At 43.3% G+C, this 24667-nt stretch overlaps 2 protein-coding genes and 1 pseudogene across 2 annotated transcripts; 1 reads left to right on the forward strand and 2 right to left on the reverse strand.

Annotated features, from left to right (window-relative positions):
* Nucleotides 1-1789: 1789 nt before the first annotated feature.
* On the reverse strand, nt 1790-5089 carry si:ch211-254p10.2 (ferroportin). Its single transcript, XM_067238442.1, has 8 exons — nt 4987-5089; nt 4739-4806; nt 4240-4399; nt 3990-4105; nt 3633-3759; nt 3086-3371; nt 2228-2874; nt 1790-2049 (listed from the first exon to the last, which is right to left on the reverse strand). The coding sequence occupies exons 1-8, from the start codon at nt 5087-5089 to the stop codon at nt 1790-1792; spliced, it is 1767 nt and encodes a 588-aa protein (XP_067094543.1).
* A 2388-nt stretch (nt 5090-7477) lies between these two features.
* On the reverse strand, nt 7478-10941 carry LOC136944367 (sodium-dependent neutral amino acid transporter B(0)AT3-like; annotated as a pseudogene).
* A 7673-nt stretch (nt 10942-18614) lies between these two features.
* On the forward strand, nt 18615-24306 carry slc6a19b (solute carrier family 6 member 19b). The gene is made up of 12 exons (XM_067238953.1): nt 18615-18866; nt 20785-20925; nt 21003-21140; nt 21236-21417; nt 21538-21648; nt 21814-21926; nt 22037-22165; nt 22277-22433; nt 22594-22798; nt 22894-23053; nt 23150-23312; nt 23488-24306. The coding sequence occupies exons 1-12, from the start codon at nt 18668-18670 to the stop codon at nt 23707-23709; spliced, it is 1920 nt and encodes a 639-aa protein (XP_067095054.1). The 5' UTR covers nt 18615-18667; the 3' UTR covers nt 23710-24306.
* The last annotated feature ends 361 nt before the right edge of the window (nt 24307-24667 follow it).

A 24667-nucleotide genomic window follows, 5' to 3' on the forward strand; every position in this document is an offset into this window, starting at 1 on the left:
TGCAGACTCAGGACTCTCCAGGAGCACGTCAGCAGAATCTGGGATGTCTCTTTAGGAGCCAGGGAAACGTTCAGTGTTAAATATGCAAGGTTCACCAGGGACAGGTATGATCAAGCCACAAGGAAGTCAGTGTCTCTGGGACTCGATCCAACTGGAACATTTACTTAAGAAGGTTGAAACGGCGACTTTATTTGTAGAATGATAAGTTGTGACTAGGTGCAGTCAGACCAAACTGGGGTTGATGGGGCGTTTGTGTGGAGATTTCCTTGCGCACCTTGTAGCTGACTAGGATGTTGTCAATTGAACCCAGTCTGAATTATTTGGGTATAAATGAGAACAGAAAATGTAACGAAGGCAATGTATTAGCGACACAAAAAATGTACATAAAACAATTCAAATACGTCCCGATGCATATTTATTGTTTGATCATAAATAACAGTCTGAAACAAATACGAGTCCACAGTGAACAAGACTTTAAGTCAAAGGTACATCACAGGAAAATATGCTAGAAAAACAAATATATTGTAATGTGGTTCTGGTTGAATGACAACGATGTCAACTGAACATGAAGTAGATAATGCATACATACGGTAGCTGAGAGCAAAGTCCAGGTCAGTTTTCCAACACAGTTGTCTTGTAATGAGGTAAGGTCATGGTCATTTCATGTAGAACTTTAACAACACACAATAGATTATTCTACTAAGTTTATTATAATACAAAACTATCTGGATAATTTTTTATATAGACCTATAAGCATGGAAAACAATCACTGGTTTCAAACATGTCACAAAAGGAAAGAGTATCAATCTGGTAGCTATAAATGCGTGAAACTGCATCAACACCACTCTGTTTCTATGTGAAGGAAAAGCAGTGTCACAATTTAGAATCTATGTTCAGTTATCTAAGTACACAAGCAATTATTATTATTTGGATTAAAATATGTGTTGAGAAATGATCGGATGTCATCGCATGGCCGTTTTGGGTCATCTTGATGGTTTGTCGTGAACCAGAGGACTAAACCGCCACATCGATTGCTTTTGTGTTCAAATGCGTCTCTATAGTAATTGGATTTGAAAGCTTGGCACATGTTTGCCTGATTCATCCACAGAGAAACAGACCAGGAGAAGACCTACCTATCCTTCCTCTGTTGTCCATCAAGGGGGAGGTTCACTTTCTCTTGTTCTGCATCTAACAATCTGACACCACGTTCCCTTTAATCTCCTGTATGGACATCCTGGATTATTCCCAAGTGGACGGATCAGTAACATGTATGCCACTTGTTAAAAGTACTGTAAATATCGTATCTGTTATTGTTGTTTTTACCTACAGGTAACATTACTTTTCACTAGTACTTTACAGTATGAAGGTTAGAAAACATCCATGTGTCCTCCCATCCCCAGATCTGCCTGTGGTGGGAACTCCCGCAGTGTTCCGGAGGAGGTGTCCAGTAGAATCTGACGGTCACAGTCACGTGGTCACGTGGTGGGGCCCGCACTGCACTGACCACATCGTCGGACACACAGGGTGGCTCTTACTCTAGTTCACCTGAGTTTCGGTGTGCTGACGTGGGGAGGCCACGTGCCACTCGGAGAGGCAAGCCTGCAGGGTGGGAGGCAGACTTGCTGTGTTGTGCTGAAATGAATGACTGGATGGGGAGTGCGGTTTTTATTGCGTTGTTGCTCAGCAATGAGACTGCCAAGGGAACTGGGGAGACATTCATTTCACAGGTGCAGAGTGGTGTCCGCGCGCGGGGGGGCGGGGGGGGGGGGGAGGCCGATGTAAGGCCTCCTTACGTGTCGCGGCTCTGTTTTCTCTTGGCTTTGCGCGCGTACAGGAAGTACATGACGTGTCCGGTGGTGATGAACAAGACGGAGATGAGGACCAGGATGCCGAAGTGCTGCGGCTGCGGGGCCGAGATCACCATGATGAAGTGGAGGAGGTCCATGAGGTAGTTCATGGAGCTCTGCACCCCGTTCACCACACCCCTCTCCGACACACAGATGTTTTCCTGCAGGAGCTGGGTCACGGTCAGGTCGAAGGACCACAGACCTGGAACACACACACACACACGGCACCCATGAAACCAAACTCATCGGACACACAGAAACCCAGTGCTACCACAGAACACACAGGGTGAAAGGCAGCTTCAATCTCCAAACCGCAACTGTCTCATGTCTATTCACTCGCCAAAACACCCCCCCCCCCCCCCCCCCCCCTCCCTTCTCACCGATGCGAGCCGTGATGACACCCAGGAAGAGCAGGATGATGGAGACGTAGGAGTCCGGCGCCGTTCCCGAGGGCATGTTCTCGAACAGCACCGTGTTGTTGGTCCAGTGGATGGACGAGCGATCGGGCAGGAGCGGCATGTTGCTGCTCCTCCGCAGGGGGTAGGCCCGCTCGGGGCTCGGGCCCGACATGCCCCCGGCCTCCGAGGACGAGTTGGAGTCGGCGAGGGGCACGAGCAGGCTGAGGTCCATGGGGCTCCCGGGGGCGAAGACGGAGAAAACGCAGAGCAGCAGGCAGCCCAGGTGGAGGCAGCTGGAGATGATGCCGGTGTTCACCAGACCGTACGCCTTCCTCAGCTTGGTGAACATCACCGTCCCCATGAGGCCCGTGATGGCCGAGACCCCCATCAGCACGCTCAGCAGTGACCCGCTGATGCCCTGGGTGTAGGCGTAGCCGGTGGTGATGCAGTCGAAGCCCAGCACGGTGGTGTAGAGGAAGGCCAGGCCCATGCCGGCCAGGAAGACGGGCTGGCGGTAGTAGGCCCTCCAGCCTTCCTTGCAGGTGCTCAGGAGGCAGCGGATCCTCCGGACGCACAGAGGCAGGTCGGGGATCTTCTTCAGGTGGAAGCTCATGCTGCAGTTGTCCTGGCTCGTTACGACCGGGGCCTCTCTCTCTTCGGCCTCAACTGACGCGGGAAGGTCACAATGATCAGGGAAAGTCGAAAAAGGCAAACCATTCACTCCCGTCGTTGTTCTCGCGCTTAATACTGTATGGATATCGTCCCATGTTCTACAATACTATGACCTGCGTTTGTGGTGCACGTCTCGCTTCAAAATACCCCCCAAAATATTTCTTTCACACGAGGATGTGCCATTTGGATCTGTGCCTACCTTGTGACTTCCTTCCCCTGTTCCTGTGCTGGCAGGCTTCGTTCTCCTCCTCCACGGGCGGTTTGACGGACAGCTCAGGGACGATGCGGTACACGCGCGACAGGAAGATGAACTCCACTATGAGGGACACCAGGTTCCAGCCCAGGATGAAGCCACAGCCAACCACATTCGAGGCCAGGGTCATGACCTGTCCCACTGCCAGGGGTGCCAGGATGTTGGTCACCTGATCAATGCGACGCATGGTTGCGTTCATCCCTTCATCAGAATCAGAGAATGCCGGAGGTTGATTTGGTTTTGGTGGTGACCTCATGCAGTGACCGTTCATCCACGATCAAAACACTTCATTATAAACTTTATATTTAACTACCACATCACAATTTGCAAAACAACGCAGAAACCAGACAGAAGCTTTGCAGTTACCTTTCTTTTTTACAGAAAAAACTGAAACAAAACAATGCCAAACACCACAGAAACCAGACAAAGGGTTGACAGTTGCAGATTGTGTGGGACTCTCACCAGCAAGATGACCGCGGTTATAGCCAGTGATAACCACTATCCAGTCCCTCTGAATGGCGATGGTCAGCGCCGTGCTCGCAAGGTTAGCCACATCTGCCAGGACGATCACCACCGTATAACAAACCACCTTGTGTAAGTTTTGTGATGCAACATGTTACTATACGTGACAGCACAGAGCGCTAGGAGGCTTAGCAGTAGCAACAGACAAGGCATGGGGACCCGACGCAGGGGAAACAATAGCAGGAGTCACGGCACGGGAGACTCTCCGGTCGTATCGAATCAAGGCGGGGAAACATAGTGGAGGTGAATCAACATGTAGTGAGATCGCTACGGTTGCTAAGGGTGAAAGGTACTCACAGTCAACCATCCATCCCAAATCTGCTCAATCCATTGTTTATATGAGAACACCAACATGAGCACAATGCTACAGACCGTCACTGAAATGTTCTGAATGAACAGTGACGCGTGAGCCACTAAAAACAGAAAGGGGGAGAAAAGACAGTTCAAGCTTCCACAACCGAACGGTCAGCTGACTGGGTTCAGAAAGGTAGATGGAAGTAGACAACGTCAAATCCCTCATATGGAGATGAACTTGGTCGAGCTCTACCTTTGTTTCTGGGGTTGCGATCAACCCAGTCTCCAATCAGAGCCCCGAGGAGAAGCACTGACCCGGCCACCACCAGGCCGAAAATCGCGGTCAACAGCAGATTCCGACCATAAAGCTCGATCAGGAACACAGAGATTGCAAAGTGCCACATGCGGTCACCCTGTCAAACAGACAAATCTATCTTAGCAGAACCACATTAGAAGGTTACACTTTATTTTGAGAGTCCACTGTAGATCATCTGTAGATGCTCATACCATCAATACATTATTAACAGAATGCCAAAACAAACAGCTCTGCTGATATTCAACAACTGGTTAGGGTTAGATTTATTTATTGATCTTCTTCAGATTGACTTTGCAAATATAGGGCTTCTGAACCAAAGCTAACTTTCTAACCAAAGATAAACTTGGGTGAATTCCTTACTTTAGCTTTTAGAAAAGACTTACAGTGTCACTGCATTCTGTCATCTACAGTGGTGTTCAGTAAAAAGGCTTCTTACCCACATTGACAGTGCTCCGCTTACATAGATCAGGAACTTAGGACCCCTGAGGTAGATGAGAGCTGTAGCTGTAAAACGAGGCAGAGACAGAGACTGCCTTGAAAACACTGCACATCTTCCATCGAGTACTGGGCAAGACTTCTTCTGAGGAATAAGTATTGTATTCAGTTCCTAACTTCTACAGAAATTCCAAAGCACTTCTGCTGTCTTATCTTGGTGTGGAGTGTGTTCAGCGGATCCCAGCTCACCTGGTTTAGTCCTGGCCTTCCTGGTCCTGGCCTCCCTACTGTCGTCAGACTCAAACTCCACCACCACCCCTCCACACTGGGGAGCGTCTGCTCGCAGGGACATGGCCTGTGGAAGGTCAAAGGTCACTGGCTAGGTCAGGTTGCTTGGCAACCACCAGTCTTTTTGGTCTTACCTTCCAAACAACAACAGGTAGTAAGGAGCCACATTTGAAATGTAGACAGTTCTCACAGTAGTGGTTCACTTTTGCAAACAGATTTCTTCCATTAGACAACATAGTTTTTCCTCACAGACACATTCATAACTGTATGGATGATGGATGCAGCTAAATAGGAGAAGTATCGTCTCTCGTTCTGAATCTTCACCTTGTGGCCTCTGGTATTTATCGGGGAACTATTGACCTGCAACTGGCTCTGTCCTCATTTACATACCAGGAGGCCTTTCTGGAAAATAACGTCACCAAACAGAGGGCTTTGTAGCTTAAAGAGTTTACTCTGCCATTGTCTCAAAAGCAGACTTTTGAGATAACTTGAGATAAGTAAAAACAGACTTCTCTGCCATGATAAAGGCAGCTTCTGTGTTGTTATCATTAGGGTATAGTTGGTTTTTAAATAGTTCATTCTGGTATTCTAAAGAGCATCTTATTTAATGCACCCCCATATACCCCCCAGTTATATTACAGTAATGGGAGGTCTAGAGTTGGTCTTTCAACAACCTGCACCTTCAGCACCACAAATGCTCGGGGGCCATTTTGAATTTCTGTTTCAAGACTAAACACAATTTTACAATACATGGTATGCTTTCATCAATAACTGTATTTTACTGTGGAACATTTACAGCCGAAAGCGTTTATCAACATTTCTTACAAATAAACTAACGAGGCCTACATTTAAAATGGCTTCCACTTCTCTCTAGGCCTGACTATCTGCACACACACTCTTCACAATCTCAAAGGATAAAACAAGACACTTTCACACCACTGTAGGGCCCACATTTCACTTTTCACATCACTTTAAATCCAAAGAAGAATCGTTTGTCTGTAAAAGATAATACTTTGCGATTGTCAAGAAGCCTCAGTCTAAAATCTAGCATCAAAAGGATTCCTATCATAGCTGCTCAAGCCAGGCCAAACAACTCACTTCACCTTTGTTCTGATGTTACAGGGATTCCTCACTGATGATCCTTGACGATGTGTCTTTTGCCATGTATCCTACATTGGGATGCTACTCTTTCCTGAGAGCTGGAGTTCAAGCTGTAGTACTCTGAAAGGCTTGATAACATCAGTGTGTGTAAAAGTGCACCATTGTATGAAAGTGCCAGAAAAGCAGAACAGGCCGAGGGACAACAAAGGGAGCCAGCATATTCCAGAGCACGTGACAGAGAGAGGACAATATCACCGTCCACCCACCCTACAAAAAAGGACAACTGTGTTACTCGTATGACTCAAACACACACATGCGCAGAAACATACATTTGCATACTTATATCTCTCTCTCTTCTTTTTCTCTGTCACACTCTCTCTTTCTTTCTCTGTCTCTCTCTGTCTGTCTCTCTCTCTTTTCTTACTGTGCGCATAGTGGGAAGCACTTGATTCCATTTATGTAGATTTCCTTTTTTCAAACAACAGAAAGGCAAACAACATGATGTCATGATCATGGTTACATGAATATGTAATATTTTTGTGATGATTTGAAATGGTCTCAAACACAGTTTAAGCTTTACTTTATACAAATGTTTTACTAGAGCAGTTATGTCATGTACAGTGTGCTTTATCAGTTAATGCTGAATGACATCTAAAGATTATCAGGGAAAGGGAAAACAGATTGCACTGAGTTTGTTTTTCATCTAAAGCAACAGTTGTGAAAAGCAGTAGCTATATCTTTAATTGTACAAATATTGACACCACATGCACAATCTAAAAGGAGACATCTGTTTTTGTAACAGTCTCTGGATGTCTGTTATGTGGAACAAGCTGTTCTACTAGACATCATTCTACACTGATTATGTTGCCAATGATTCAGCATCTGTCACAAATCAGTGATTCATATCACCAGTGATTTATATGCCAAGTGCTTCATATTGCCAGTGGTTCAGATGCCCAGTGGTTGATATTGCCAGTAGTTCACGCAAAACCAGACGTTAGATTTGGACATTAACGTTTTGAGACTGTCACTTTAAAAGGCTGTGATTAAATGCCAATCAAACAACGTTATAACAAATCCATGCCGTCTATCTGCTGCTTGAGCTTTCTGTCAAAAGATAAATATTGTTCTCCCAAGGAATACTTCAATCAACATTTCTCAGATCGGATTTGCTGTAGCAAACATGGACCCTGGGGCCTACAGTGTAATCAGTGTAGAACATGCATAAAGAACGACCCTTTCGAAAATGAGACCTTTATGTGTCTTCATGTCTACAGTAAATGCCACAGTAGCTTGGCACCCTCAATCTACACATCCGAGACGTATCATTCATCCTGCTTATGGGTTCGGGTCACGTCTCTCCGCCAGTCGCTTCCTCAGCAGCCCTGCGAGTCTGTCGAGGGCGACGAGGGGGGATGGACACGCAGGGGAGGGAGGACAGAAGGACGCAGAGAGCAAACACCTAGCCTGGATAGGCCCGCACATCAGCCAGGGGAAAGTACACCTGCAGAGAGAAAAGGCCCGGGAGAGGAGCAAGGAACCAGTCAACCAGGGACATTCTGCTTCCCTCGAGTTCCGCGTGCCTACGGTGTCGATCTCCCTTCGTACACAACCAGGGTCTTTGGGGTTTTGCCACTTAAATGGGTGGACTAAAGGGACAATGTACAGGCTGTCTTACGTAGTCGGGGTTCCAGGCGGCGTAGGTGGGATGTGTTCCGGCCTGGACCACCACGTAGGCCAGGAAGACCAGCAGCAGCATGAGGGGTCTGATCACCCTCCAGGTGGCCTGCCAGTACGTGTTCGGCCTGTGCCCGGTCATCCACTCAATGTCATCGCTGAACCTGCGCACAGGAAAACGCTTTCCAAGTTTGCGCCCAGCTACTGTATGGGGCTGCACTAGCTACACTGTAAGACTTTGCTTTGCTGGTGCCAAACATGGAGGACAAGCCCAGGCTGAAGAGCATGATGAAGAAGAGCACAGCCCACACCTGAGAGCCTGGCATCTGTAAATCACAGCCTCTGTAAAAGCCACGATGAAAGCCAGTCCTGTTCCAGAGGCACTCTGGGTAAAGGGGAGGCAGGGAATATGGTCATGTGCGGGAATGTGCAAATTCCAGGAGGGTTTATATACCTGGTCAAGGAAGGTTTGAAGGCTGCATGTTTGCAATTTGAGGCTTGCAACTTCAGAAGGGTCAGTTCCATTCAGGTGTGTCAGCCAGTCGTTATAGTTTTCAAGAGTTATATTCTGGTCTCCAATACTGAATGCATTTGTCAGGGCCATTATATTTCTTAAATAGAACAGAAAAAAAATAATATTGTTTCAAATGTTAATGTGATCCTCGTGGATTTATATCGAGAAACATACTTATTCCGACAATTATCAAAGTTTTCGTTTGCCTTGAATCTAAGAATAGCGAAAATAGGAATTGCAGCATGCATGGATGTAGCACTGTTCACACAACCCACTATGAGAGCATCTCGTTCACAATTATTCCTAGAGATAAAGAAGACAAATCAGTTTTTTGCCGTCACAAATATCATGCTTTCTATTTGTATTCCTTATTGAAGTGCGTCATATATTTGTATAAGCTACTCTGATTCAACAAGTCTAATGAATGAATGATCCTGTATTTTGTCCCCTTACTTCTGAGGATTGTAACTGGAAAATGCAATAAGTCCTCCGAAGGCTAGTGACAATGAGAAGAAGATTTGAGTGGCTGCATCCAACCACACCTGGGGTTTCTTCAGTGTATCCCACTGCAGTGAGAACACACACAAATGGGCTGCACAGTCTTTCAATCTTACCAAGTGCTCGGACCAATATGGCCCATAGGTATTTCGGTGTAGAGTGTGTCTTACATTAGGAGTGAAGAGGTACACCAAGCCGTCAGTGGCCCCAGGAAGAGTCATGGCTCTTATCAGGAAGATTGTCAGTACGAGGTATGGGAATGTAGCGGTCACATACACGGCCTTATATATATATATATATATATATATACAATACACACAGAACACTCTTTTTTGGGGAAGCACTTGGAAATGTTTCTAGATGTGTCAGTCACTTTAGGTGGGAAGTCATGTGGAGTTTGCACAGTACAACATCTCCAAACCGTAATCTCAGCCCCCAGAAGTCCCTTTTCTCTCTGATTTGTGAGACTGCTGAAACGGTCACGCACCTTTCCAATAGTTTCAATCCCTCGTATGAAGCAAATGTATACGATACACCAAGCTGTCGCCAGGCAAAGTACCAGCCAACACTGCAAGGACCCACTGGTCTCAATGTTGGGGGTTATGTTGAGTGTTTTGCGATACCAGAAGTAGTTTACTGCAGTGCTCTTCTCACATTTAATCACATAACCTGCATCAATTCAATTCACTTCATTAAAGGAATTTCAAGACTAAACTAAAAAGATAACATTGATGGAAATATGTGAGCAAGGTGTTTACCAGTGAGGTTGTGATGCAGTGGACAATATCTCCAGGGAAGGGGGTCTTGAAATGAATGGAATAAGTACCACAGAACCCAGGCCAGGATGGTGTTGTAGAACAATCCCACAAGGAAATATACGATCATGGATGCCACAGCTGTGCACCCAGAAATACTGGTTTGTATTTATACATCTGGCTTGCAGTATTATCACGATGAATAGATCTGTAAGTCAGCAAGTCATGTTTCAAAGGGGGTAAACTGCATTTGGTGTGTGCGCAAATACAGAGCAGGGTGATGTCATTCCAGGGCCCGCTCACCTACACCTCCTAGAAATGGTGAGATGGAGTTACAAACGCTGATGCTTCCCATACGGAGACGCTGTCCTATTGCCAGCTCCATGTGCAACAAACGAAGGCCCTCAAACACCAGGGCAACGAGGTAAGGGAGTCAGGTGGCTGAGCGGTGAGGGAATCGGGCTAGTAATCCGAAGGTTGCCAGTTCGATTCCAGGTCATGCCAACTGACGTTGTGTCCTTGGGCAAGGCACTTCACCCTACTTGCCTCGGGGGAATGTCCCTGTACTTACTGTGAGTCGCTTTGGATAAGAGCGTCTGCTAAATGACGTAAATGTAAAATGTAAGGGATCAGGAAAGCCCCTTTGAAGAAATAGAAAATACAACACTAATATTTTTTTATATCACAGCTACATTATTTATTTTATTTTTAAAAGGAAATTAACTTTTCTTTATTGTTTGAGCAAGAACATTTGATTGTTTACTCAACCTCTTCTCTCAGAGAGACTTTGCAGAGGTTAGGAGAGCAAGCCAACAAGGACCAGTACACTGTTATCGTTCCCGAGGCGTTCAAGTTCAGACCACTTCTCAAACATACACATTGACAGATATATCTAACAGGTTATTTAGAATAATAACATTGTGTTATAACCTCTCACCCAAAATACTACAGTCATCTGGCTACAACATTGATTGCTTAAAAAGTGACGTGATCTTGAACCATATTGTTGGTATTTCAAAAGTGTATGTAAAGGGGAAATACCTGAACACACAGATAAGAATTAAGTGTTGTAAAGCCTTACTGAAGCAGTACCAACATACATCAATTACATAGCCATAAACACACTGTCAGAGTTTGAATTACTCTACTACATGAGAATATTTGAAACTCTTTTAATTTGACTGTACTTGACATACCACAGGCTAAGAGGGCAAGTGTGGATAAAGGTTTCTTACCCCCTCCATAGATCTGACACAAGTAAGGAAACTTCCAGATGTTACCCAGGCCCACAGCAAAACCTATACAGGTCAGCAGATACTGGCCTTTGTTGTCCCACTTCGGGCGCTCAGTGGCGGTCTTAATTCCCTCCATCGCGGCTGCAGACCCGTCGCTGCCCTCCATCATTTGCACCTCGCTTTGCTCCTTTTTTGCCTGGTTTTTAAATGATCGCGTGAGGCTTTAGGATTTCGTTTTCTGCACTTCTGCCAATAAGGGAAGGGCCTTGTTGCTGTACCTGCGTGAGGTACTTAGTGAGAACCCTTTGTGGAGGGGTTCATTTTCAGCACAGAAGTATGGTTGGAGAACAATCAGTCACGTTGTGTTGTTTGATCATGAGCACCTGTGTGCGACTTTTAGATACTGTTGTATCGTTTGTTGATAAGGGTGGCAGGAATTTACAGTAGTAAGACTGACTTTACAAAGGGAAATATTGTCATAATTTTTGCAGAGAACTTCAGTAAATGTCTTTTTTGTATAACCATATTCTCTATATGTCTCACTCAATGTTAGATTTTCAATAAATAAAAGTTCAAGTATGTAGTTCAAGTATGTAGTCTTCAATGTATTATCAGTTTGCCAGACACAGCATGTTACTGAGAAAAGTATGCAAACTAATTATGATACATTTTCAATTCCCCTTCAGTAAAACAGAAAGGTTTCTTTACCAAAAAAGAGTAACGTAACTTTATCACCTCCAGTTACAGTGACATCAGTTGTAAAAGACAATGACAACAGTGCACTGACAAAGCATATGGTAGGTTACCTTGTTCGTGAATTACCCAACTCTGCCCTCTGGTGTCTAGTGAGAAAACAGCACTTCACATCAACAGATCCTAGTTTACAGCCCTTTTTCATTCATTCAATTTACATGTGGGAGGATTACTGTATCTTCACGATCATTTTCTATTTTAAGTTATTTATTATCAATTACTTAAGTGAAGTCAAGGTACTTGTATTGCATTTACATTACAAGTTTTGCCTCAGCCAATAGCAGGATCAGCGAAGGAACCATAAAAAAACAGAATTAGAGGGCAGCAGTATTAAGTAGTATCTAAACTACAATTAAGGAAATAAAATAAATTTTCTTTCCAGCTCTCAGTGGTTCTGTCAGAAGTGTTGTTAGACTTAAAACTCCTATTCATATCCCTTTTTTTTCAAGCTTGCTGCGCACAATCATGGGCGGAAATCCCGGTGGGGACACGACCCCCCCAATCCTGGGAAAATATGATTTGTCCCCCCCAATAAATCACTGTAAACATAACTATGTAATTTCAATTACATTGATAATATGCATTGAAAGCGCTTTGCTGATTATGGACACAATGGCGCTTTTTTAAGTTTAAAAAGATTGCGAACCCCGCCCTTGGTCCCACATGGTTTGATCCACAGCCCCAGCCCACAGCAGTGATGCAGGTGCGTGTGTGAAAATCGGACAGTATCTGTTTCAGTGTGATAGTGGCTGATGTCCAGTAAGTAGTTGTAAAAAAGGATTGGTTTGACAATTTATTTCTACCACCCAATACAATAAAACATTCATAACTGTCACAATTTCCCCTGCATTGGTCACTATGTTAGGTAGCTTGCTAAGTAACATCACCAGCTGTTTGAATTAGAGTCAGTGAATGAGAGAAGCTAGCAATGCAGTAGTTGTGTTCCTTATCTGACAAGGTGACTTGAGTGTCTACCATCTGAAATGCACGTAGCTAACGTGAAATTAATCCAGTTAATCGCACCATAGGGATTTCACTATGTTGGCAGGGTTCACACACACTAAGCTAGATGCATTTGCATAGCTAGCAAACAAACCGATGGACCAAACATTAGCTAGCACCTCTTCCATTTGGCGTCGTCAAAAGATGGACACTTTCAATTTCGCTATCGTCAATTTAATCCAAGATCAGCACGGATATTGTAGTTCTTCGAAATCCATTTGCCATGGTTAGCGATACTGAACAGAACTATACTATATTCTACCATTGTCATAATTATCTTAAATGGTGTCGTTGCAAAAGCTAATCGTCTCTAGGGACTTTGAAGCACGTGCAGATCTGGAGTAAACTGGCGATAGCAAAGATGATGGCAAATACCACACAAACGTAATTGGGGCTCGCTAGTTCTGCAAATTCAGCAATTCTGGGAAGCCAGACAATATAAAACCAAAACATGAATTATATTAAAATGACAAAAGGTTGCAGTTTGCGTTGTGTAAAGGGTGAACTCATACAGCTGTCAATCCTTCCAGGGCCGTGTGGGGTCACTTATCAGCCCGGGAGTTTCAGGCCCAAGACCGGCCCTTTTTTTCTATACCAAACAGTTCCGGATAGTGATGGGCATTCCGGCTCTTTTTCGTGAGCCGGCTCGTATGGCTCAGCTCACCAAAAAGAGCCGGCTCTTTTGGCTCCCGAACGGCTCTTTAAAAAATACATGTTTTAACTATAAATTTGACTATGATGGGTGTGAAAACAATTTGAATTAAATTATGAAATGAAATCATACTCGACCGTAACCACATATCTTTAAAAATGCATTGATTTGTCATGGCTATCCTCCGAGTTTTGACTACTCTCTGACTGTGAGTTGGCTCGGCCCTCCCTCATGCAGGATTGACAGGAACAGAATGTGAGGATGATCGTGTGCGCCTTTAAGCTTACAATCATTTTTTTGTTGTTCTTTGAATTAGTCAATTATTTTAAATACAATTAAAATTAGTTATTTCATAATCATTTAGTTTTTATAGGCTGTATTAATCTATTAAAAATAGAGTCGGCTCTTCAGATATGCGAGCCAGCTCCCGACGTTCACCTTCAAGAGCCGGCTCTTAGAGCCGGATCGTTCACGAACGACCCATCACTTGTTCCGGATGCAGCCTGCTTTGACTGAGGGTGCAGTGAACCTTTCTGGGGGGTATCATGATTACAGAAAGGGATCATATTATTTTTTATATTGATACAATTTTTGAGACTGCTTAACGATCGGAGTGTTAATCAGGCACGGAGCCAGACGTTGTAAACATTCTGAGCTTTGCCCCAACCTAGGACTATGGTTCGATGTGATGCAAGATAGGGACTTCTACACTTAATGCGAGCGCGCACTCCGCGCGAGCGAACATTTTTGGCCATTATTTGAGCGCTAAATAGTTTTTTGAGCTTTATGTAAAATAAACAGACATTTTTCAATTGGTAAAACCTTGTCTAGTGATGCCATCACTCCGGCCCTGCTCCCATCCATCCTCCCTGACGCGTATCGTTACGGTAGCGCTGCCCGTCCCAGCTATCGGTAGCCGATCTGAGAACTTTTTGGAAAATGGCTATGGACCCAACCAACTCTATTTGGAAGGGGAGAACTCGCATGGTACAACCCACGCAGAGGCTGAGGTGTCAGAATGAAGAACGTGTGTAGCCTACTTTAAGAGAAGATAGACTAACGTGACAAATGTCAACAACTAAAAAATCCTCGACCGGCCCAAAAGTGAAGCGGCCCACCGGGAACTCTCCCGATTCTCCCTATTACCCACCCCGGCCCTGAATCCTTCTCAATGCAATCCGTTTCACCTTTCCTAACTGACTGTATCACCTGGTAGATCGAAGCCTATTCTAGAAAAATGGTAATAAATGATAGAAGCCCACCTCCTACTGTAAATAACCTGCACATTGTGTGTGCAGCCAGCATGGTCGAAAGATTGCAGAAAAAAGAAAGACGGATATCAGAGCATTTCAGGACACCAAAACGCAAAGAAAGAACCCTAGTGGCCTAATCTCATAGACTAGTTGATAAAATGTTCATAAAAATTATGTGAAATGTGCTAAAATAAGTTTGTTGAGTCTCTTGTTTGGCAACATGACGGGTTCTCTTCTTTAGACTTGTAAAATAGGGACATAATTGGACAATGCCATGGATACCCCCACTCTCTAGTTAAACTGGTGACTGAACCAAGATTAGTTTGAGGCAATGTTATTGTTGTTGTGATTAATTGTGTAGTATTGGGTACTGGTAGTTAGGAGGATGGGAAACACCTTATTTCTTTTCTAGGAGACAGACTGTGAGTTAGTGAGGGTGTTGAAAGGGAAAGAGCCAGGGAGAGACTTCAGATGACAGTGTCACAGCCATGGCAGGACCGGGGGTCAACCTTTTTGCCAGCAGCACCAGTATAGGCGACAAACACTGGCACAGCACTGTCTAGTCACCTCAGTGGTGGCACAGAACTATATCAGCCACACCCACAATTTATAGAACCGCAGACTCTTGCCAACAAAGTGTTGACATTTCAAGAGAAATGGTTTCGCAAGTTCCCCCGACTTTTTATGATGGTTCAATTGAGATTATTTTAGATGAGACTGCACCATACCCATTGTAATAACATAAACTGCACACCTGCATTCATACAGTTAGGTCCATAAGTATTTGGACATTGACACAATTTTCATCATTTTGGCTCTGTATACCACCACAATGGATTTGAAATGAAACAATCAAGATGTGCTTTAAGTGCAGACTTTCAGCTTTAATTTCAGGGTATTTACATCCAAATCAGGTGAACGGTGTAGGAATTACAAGACATTTTATATGTGCCCCCCCCCCCCCCCCCCTTTTTAAGGGACCAAAAGTAATTGGACAATTGGCTGCTCAGCTGTTCCATGGCCAGGTGTATGTTATTCCCTCATAAAGGGAGTTCGTTATTTAATTGACAAGGAGTAGATAAAAGGTCTAGAGTTCATTTCAAGTATGGTATTTGTGTTTGGAATCTGTTGCTGTCAACTCTCAATATGAAGTCCAAAGAGCTGTCACCATCAGTGAAGCAAGCCATCGTTAGGCTGAAAAATCAAAACAAACCTATCAGAGAGATAGCAAAAACATTAGTTGTGGCCAAATCAACTGTTTGGTACATTCTTAAAAAGAAAGAACGCACTGGTGAGCTCAGCAACACCAAAAGACCCGGAAGACCACGGAAAACAACTGTGGTGGATGACAGAAGAATCCTTTCCCTGGTGAAGAAAAACCCCTTCACAACAGTTGACCAGATCAAGAACACTCTCCAGGAGGTAGGCGTATCTGTGTCAAAGTCAACAATTAAGAGAAGACTTCACCAGAGTAAATACAGAGTGTTCACCACAAGATGTAAACCATTGGTGAGTCTCAAAAACAGGAAGACCAGATTAGAGTTTGCCAAAAAACATCTAAAAGAGAAGGGAAGGAACTGCTCATGATCCAAAGCATACCACCTCATCAGTGAAGCATGGTGGAGGTAATGTTTTGGCGTGGACATGTATGGCTGCCAATGGAACTGGTTCCCTTGTATTTATCGATGATGTGACTGCTGACAAAAGCAGTAGGATGAATTCTGAAGTGTTTCGGGCAATATTATCTGCTCAGATTCAGCCAAATGCTTCAGAACTCATAGGACGGCGCTTCACAGTGCAGATGGACAATGACCCGAAGCATACTGCGAAAGCAACCAAAGAGTTTTTTAAGGCAAAGAAGTGGAATGTTCTGCAATGGCCAAGTCAAATCACCTGACCTAAATCCAATTGAGCATGCATTTCACTTGCTAAAGACAAAACTGAGGGAAAATGCCCCAAGAACAAGCAGGAACTGAAGACTGTTGCAGTAGAGGCCTGGCAGAGCATCACCAGGGACGAAACCCAGCGTCTGGTGATGTCTATGGGTTCCAGACTTCAGGCTGTCATTGACTGCAAAGGATTTGCAACCAAGTATTAAAAGTGACAATTAGATTTATGATTGTTAGTTTTTCCAATTTTTGGTCCCTTAAAAAGGGGGGGGCCACATATAAAATGTGTTGTAATTCCTACACCGTTCACATGATTTGGATGTAAATACCCTGAAATTAAAGCTGAAAGTCTGCACTTAAAGCACATCTTGATTGTTTAATTTCAAATCCATTGTGGTGGTATACAGAGCCAAAATGATGAAAATTGTGTCAATGTCCAAATACTTAAGGACCTAACTGTACTTGACTGATAAGAAACACTACTATAACTACATTTGAACAAGTTGAGACAACCCTTCAGTTAGTAACTATAAATTATCCAGGAGTATTAATTATGGTTCCTCAATATACATTTAACATATTACAATGTAGGCTGTGTTACAGCAGTCATTTTGGTGTCCCCCTCAGAAATTGCTCTTGAGAAAATGTCATATAATTGTCCCCCCCAAAGTTGATAGCAGATTTTCGCCACTGCGCACAGTGCACTACTAGGCTATAGAAACTCCCCTGGCTTACCCCACTATACAACAGTTCAGGGACGCAAGTTTGATATCAGCTTTGGCAGGGACATCAATAGTTATTGTGTGCGATAATGCAGCCTTAATGCGTGCACGCAAATCTTTTTGCTATCATTTGAGCGCAAATAACAAATTTTGAGCTTCATGTAATATTGGTTTTATGTTTTAGTCAAAATACGATGATCTGTACGCCTATCATTTAGAAACCCTTTTTACTGGGGCACGTGCCCCAGTAAAAAGGGTCTAACGACGCCTCTGGGTTCTGTGTTCCTGAATGTGTTATCTTCACCAGTATTGGACTTCCTAGGAATATCCTTCATACCTTTGGCCCTTCAGAACAGAGCCTGACAAAAAATAGTTTATCATCAAATTCATATAAAAACTGTCGTAATACTCAAATGACTTCCCAGAAGGATGCAGGGCCAAAGGTTTCAATTTGAAGTGTGAGGGTGCGTAATTTTTTTATTGAGTGACTTCTAATTGTTTATATTTTCTTGCCTTGTGTGCCTCGTCTTAATACAGATTTTGGGATTTATTATTTCTTAAACAATTATGAATGTGTCATAATCCTTTAGTAAATCATTTAACATTTCAATAAAAAACTAAACAAATTATGGCGCTGTGCTGGAATCTACACTATCTTTAAATGGGTTACTAGATTGGTCCAAGTTGCAGAATACAAAGCAGGTACTCATGAAATTGTAGTTTTATTGTCCTTCAGAGACACCTGTGATCTAAATACCATTTATATACTTGCTGACTCAAAATGTGTATCTTAAATATTGTAGTGGTACTTAATTTAATCTGCATGAAATCGACATCATATCAAAAGAAAGAGACACAGGATGATAAAAGATTGATTTGAGTGGATAAGGCCAGAGTGATAAGAGAATGATCGACTGATAATACTTTTACATAGTATTGCAAAACACAATTTGAAACGTAAATGGCATCTGAAGAAAGAGTAGGATAGATATCTAAATGGATAGAAAGAAACAGAGAGGGGGATGAACGGAAGGATGGAAACAAGTTGAAAAACTGTACTGGGCTGTGCGTTCACACAACATCAAAGCTGCACTGACTTGAACTTGAAAAATTACATAATTCAACTCCACTGGCTCCTGAAATCGGAGTTGAGTTGAATGCCAACAACGTCCTATAGAATGAAGCTGGGTTTTGTAAACATTGAATTACACTGTGTAAAGAGTAGGAGGAGAGCAGTACAATTTGGAATGGCATTGAATGTTGGACCCTACTGTTGTTAAAAAGTGGTATTTACAAAAGTTGTAAACCTCGTTATCAGCGTTCATGTAGGGTGGCTTCCTTGTATAAAAGAGTCTACGAGCATGACATTAATTATTGTCAGAACTGTTTGGGTTGTGTCACGCCTGAGAAGACTTCTGCACGCCTCTCCAGCTGATAGGACATACCTCCGACCCGGTCAATCTATCACAGGGCTCCACCAGAGGGGCTATCTGCTCTGTTGTTGACAGCCACCTTTTCATTGAGCCTCAGTGCACTTCACACCCGTCCTGCCTTACCGTGTTCCACTGTGACACGTCGTGTCCGAGGGACCATGAAGCTACAGCTGCCCAACCCAGGTCTGGAAGACAGGATCCTGTCCCACGAAGCGCTGGAGAAACTGGAGCATGAGGAGGCTGGAGACCGCCCCAAATGGGACAACAAGGCCCAGTACATGCTCACCTGTGTGGGCTTCTGCGTGGGGCTGGGGAACGTGTGGAGGTTCCCGTACCTGTGCCAGAGCCATGGAGGAGGTAGGAGAGATGGAGGCTGGTTGGGTCGGATGTTTCCCATTAGATATCCGAGACAACTTTTGTTTTTGGGATTTGCGTTTACACTGTTATAAATTGAGTCTTCAGATGGATGTATTTTCATTATAGGCCACATTTCTATGGTTTCCAGTAGTATTTGGTATATTTGGAGCTATTAATTTAAATGAAATATATAATTCAACATGTGCATTACATTACTTTAAATGTATTTCTGATGCGTAACAATTATAAATGTGGTAATATGGAAATAATAATAATGGCAATAGGGAGTCAGGTGGCTGAGCGGTTAGGGAAGCGGGCTAGTAATCAGAAGGTTGCCAGTTTGATTCCCGGTTGTGCAAAATGACGTTGTGTCCTTGGGCAAGGCACTTCACCCTACTTGCCTTGGGGAGAATGTCCCTGTACTTACTGTAAGTCGCTCTGGATAAGAGAGTCTGCTAAATGACTAAATGTGAATGTAATATTTAACCTCCTACTGTGCTGTCTACAGGTAGAAAGTTTTACAATGCTCCTGGTGAACGTGCGTTCCCTCATATGGAGCACAATGTTAACATCTTTATTCATCTAAATACTTTTGTAGAGCTAAAACAATGATTCTATTTCAAATGAGTGATATCAGAGGAAAATGCCAATGTTTGGAGACAGATAAAGATACAGATTACAGATAATTAAATGGATGGTCATGGAAGTCATGTCCATATAATAAATATTAACACCACAGTAAGCCTAGTTGTCTAGTTAATATGTCTCCAGTTTAGCTATGATGTTTTCCCAACAAATTCTCCATCACTGCTGATCGGAAGATAACTCAGAACTTCAAGGAAATGCTGTAATGACCTCGGATGATGAACAGTTACAAGATAGGCCATTATCACCTTTTGTACATGGCTTTAGATGTTAATGACTGATTAACTGCCATTTCGATTGATGCATAGAAAGATAAATTCGTAACTTACTTAACAGACAGTGAGTCAGTAACACTGAAAAATATTTGTTAGAGGAATTAACTTGCACTTTGGAATCATCTCCAATATGACTTGTAATAAAGCTTGAACAGTAAGCTTGACCGTCTTATTCAGCATTCAGCATCAACAGACCTCTGAGCACTCTCATCGTAATTATTCATGGTCTAACAATGCTTTCAATGTGCACTCAAATTCAATGTGATTAAGATCAAGAGGCTACTATTTGTCAGAGAATGAGTTTTGTTTATTTTAAAAATCATCAATACTGTAAAAGAAGCAGATGAAGAAGTAGTAAAAGAAGTAGATAAAGAAGAAACAAAAGAAGCAGAAAAATAATTAGATGAAGAAGAAAAAGAAGAAGCAAATGCAGCAAAAGCAGATGAAGAAGAAGTAAACAAAGGAGATGCAGAAGAAGTAGCAGAAGAAGGAGCAGGAGCAGAAGAAGAAGAAAGAAGAAGAAGAAGAAGAAGAAGAAAAAGCAGAAGCAGCAAATGAAGCAGATGAAGAAGTAGGAGAAGAAGAAGCAGAAGCAAATGATGAAGAAGAAGACAAAGGAGATGCAGACGAAGGAACAGAAGAAGAAGAAGCAGAAGAAGAAGGAGCAGAAGAAGAAGAAAATGAAGTTGAAGCAGATAAAGTAGATTAGCAGTTGTAGTGTGAGGAGAGGAGACTGACCTATACTTTGAATCACAGCCACCCCAGTCTTGGGTTCAATATCAAGTCCATACAGTATGTATGCAAAACCTGTGTTAGTCTGCATTGGGATAACTAAATGTAGTCATGTTCTCATGTTGCCAGCTTGTCTCCCTGCATGTAAATAGCTGTATGAGAGGTTTAATGAGATGCATTTCAGGGACACAGAAGCTAATCATTATACAGGTTAATATACTCATGTTTCATGGCTTTGGTTAAATGAATGACTCCTCTTTTCTCAGGAGCCTTCATGATTCCTTTCCTCATCCTCCTGGTTCTTGAAGGAATCCCGCTTCTCCATTTAGAGTTTGCCATTGGTCAGCGTTTGAGGAAAGGCAGTTTGGGGGTGTGGTCAACCATCCACCCTTGTTTGGCAGGAGTGGGTAAGCAACGTTCCCCACAGAGCTGAACGCATGGCATCATCACGACACTTGAGGCTAGTGACGCTGTTCCTCCACAGGGATTGCTTCCATGTGTGTGTCTCTGATGATCAGCCTCTACTACAACACCATCATCGCTTGGGTCATGTGGTACTTCTATAACTCCTTCCAGAACCCTCTTCCTTGGAGCCAGTGCCCAATAAACAGCAACATGACAGGTAGAGTGCAAGGCTTTCCCATTCAGGACCATGATATGTTATGATGTCTGAAAAGCATGGCATCATATTTACCATGAGTGCCACTGTCTCCCCAGGCCTGGTGGAGGAGTGTGTGAGGAGCTCCTCTGTGGACTACTTCTGGTACAGGGAGACTCTGAACACGTCCCCCAATATAGTGGAGGATGGTGGGCTTCAGTGGTGGATGGTCATATGCTTGGTGGGAGCCTGGTCTGTCCTCTACATCTGCATCATCCGTGGCATTGAGACCACGGGAAAGGTGACATTCTCAGACCGATTAGATCTCTAAACTATGACAAAAAAGAAATAATATTGAAAAAGAAATAATACACTAATAATACAATGATTATAATTTGATTTCCCGCCATGTCTGTGGCAGGCTGTGTACGTGACCTCCACACTTCCCTATGTAGTGCTGACCATTTTCTTGATCCGAGGACTGACCCTGAAAGGTTCTCTAAGTGGAGTGAAGTTCCTTTTCACGCCTGACGTAAGTTCTCTCTTAGATTTTTTTTAAAGAAAATTCCTGACATCAGCAATTACATTTTAATACTGTCACGTGTTCCCCTTTAAGAATACTGTATACTACAGATAGATATCAAAATCTAAAATGGATAAAACAAGCAACATGATAACTCATGTTGTGCCCTGCCAGTTGGCAGAACTAGCCAATCCATCCACCTGGTTAGATGCAGGGGCCCAAGTCTTCTACTCCTTCTCCTTGGCGTTCGGGGGCCTCATCTCCTTCTCCAGCTACAACTCAGTCCAGTGAGTCCCTCTTGCATTACCAAACTACTGACATCGGATGTAGACCAACAAACGGAATAAAGAATCGAGGGTCGTGAAAGAGATTGATCTTGTGTCTGTGTTGTCCCCAGCAACAACTGTGAACAGGATGCTGTTATCATCTCTATCATCAACGGCCTTACTTCGGTCTACGCCGCGACAGTCATCTACACCATCATTGGCTTCAGAGCCACAGAGAGATTTGACAACTGTATAGCCGGGTACGCTTTTATGGATCTCCAATGACATTTGGCTCTCATGTAACGTCCTATTTCAGTCATAAGTACACATGGTAGATAGTGAACGTATTTGGCACAATATCTTCTCTCTAGAAATATCCTTGGGCTGCTGAATGCGTTTGATCTCCCTGAAGGAAGCATCACCGAGAGCAACTATGCTGAGGCCATCCAGAATCTTAATGGGACAGACCCAGATGTCCTTCAAGGGTTAAACTTAAAGACTTGTGACCTGAACACTTTCCTCAGCGAGGTTTTATATTTTCTACAAATTCCACAAATGATCTCATATCCATTATTATTATTGGAATCATTGTTGGAAAACACACTTGATTTGGTTGCACTGTACCTGACCTTGAATGACCAATTGTTTTTGTACAGTACATGTCATGATGACACATCTGTTGATATAGGGAGTGGAAGGAACTGGTCTGGCCTTCATCGTGTTCACAGAGGCTATCACCAAGATGCCCGTCTCTCAACTCTGGTCAATCCTGTTCTTCATCATGCTCTTCTGCCTGGGCCTCTCATCCATGTTCGGCAACATCGAAGGAGTTCTGGTTCCCCTGCAGGATCTCAAGGTGTTCCCCAAAAGTTGGCCCAAAGAGGCTGTCACTGGCGAGTCCCCACCTCCCTACTCACAAGTCAAGATATTGAGGTTTGTTTGTTCTTGAGGATGAAGTCTCCTTATCGTTCATTTTGTTCTGTAACAGGGGTGACGTGTGTTGTCTGCTGCCTGGTGGGCCTGATTTTTGTTCAGGGGTCAGGGAACTACTGGCTGTCCCTCTTTGATGGGTATGGTGGTTCCATTCCTCTGCTGGTTGTTGCATTCTGTGAGATGATGGCGGTTGTGTACGTATATGGTATTGACAGGTGAGCATGACAAGATACAATAGCATCACTAGGAGAATATGTGTCACTGTGTGGAGATGCTACATGTACTTACTTGTTTCCCAAACTCCCTTCAAGGTTCAATGATGACATCGAGTTCATGATTGGTCACAAACCCAACCTCTTCTGGCAGATAACATGGAGGGTGGTTAGTCCTCTCATAATGTTCGTCATCTTCATCTTCTACTTCGTCACGAAAGTCAGTGAGAAGCTCCTCTACAAAACTTGGGATCCTGAATCGGTAATATTTATCTCCTACATATGCAAAGGAGGAGAGGAAATCAAAATTTGAAACGTTCCAAAAGCTAGAAGTCACATTTCCCGTTGTGGCACCAACACTGTATCTCACAAGAAATGTCATGACAGTACAACTGTATTAGGAATAAATTACTGAACAACTAAGGCTGTATTTTCAGGAGAACTTCCCCACACTGGATGAGAAGCTATACCCAGTCTGGGTCAATGTGATCATCTTCATTCTGGCAGGAATCCCCAGTCTTGCGGTGCCTGCAATCGCTATTTACCACTGTCTACGGAGGAAGAAGAGTGGAAGACCTCAGTCAGAGGATCCATACACTATCTCCAAACAAATTCATATGAATGATGAGCCTGAAATGGATAGCAAATCCTTCACCTGATCACTTTAATGACTTCTGGGGAGTCAGGTGGCTGAGCGGTGAGGGAATCGGGCTAGTAATCCGAAGGTTGCCAGTTCGATTTCCGGTCATGCAAACTGACGTTGTGTCCTTGGGCAAAGCACTTCACCCTACTTGCCTCGGGGGAATGTCCCTGTACTTACTGTAAGTCGCTCTGGATAAGAGCGTCTGCTAAATGACTAAATGTAAATTTGAATGTTCTGTGTTGGACCTCTCATCCAATGGCTGACGTTCCCTCACTAACATAACATACAACACACAACAGCTTTCCAGTCAGTTATTGTATATTTTCTCATTGCTCCGTGTTTGATAACGTGTTTAAGGCATGATCAAGGGTAGACTAAAGATAAATTAAACTGTAAACAATTCATCGAGTAAACTAGAGAAAGACTCTTCTCTTGTCAACCTCTTGCCTTCTTACTCCTCTGGCACTCAAGAAATTAGGTAACAGGATGTACAGCAACATATTTGGAAGATACTATTTGTTTTTAAATCATTAATGTTACAGTATGATATACATGTAAATGTTCTTAGTTTTATCAATGAATAAACTGCCCCTCAAACATAGGCTAATTCTAATCTCCAGTGTTTGTATTTGTCAATAACAAATAACGGACCAATGAACACTTGGACAATACTGCACAGCCTACTAGCCTACTTTTGATAAGAACTCATGCTCATTTGGTTTAGGAAACCCATGCAAAAATATGGTAGCACTCAATGTTATATTTTAGGCATCACTGAGCAAAAAGACTATGTCGATCAAATCTACATACATTTTTAATCTTCATAATCTTTCCATCTGGGCTTTTATTCAAACCGTGTTGCGGCTTGGGTGTTTTCTGAGTTCAGTCTCCCACAAACTAGAGATCATCAAATGGGCACTCTTATTTAACATAAACTATGTCAAGTCATGGAGTGCAGAATATTTCTTGCGAAA

The sequence above is a fragment of the Osmerus mordax genome, chromosome 6 (assembly GCF_038355195.1).
Source record: "Osmerus mordax isolate fOsmMor3 chromosome 6, fOsmMor3.pri, whole genome shotgun sequence".
NCBI lineage: Eukaryota > Metazoa > Chordata > Actinopteri > Osmeriformes > Osmeridae > Osmerus > Osmerus mordax.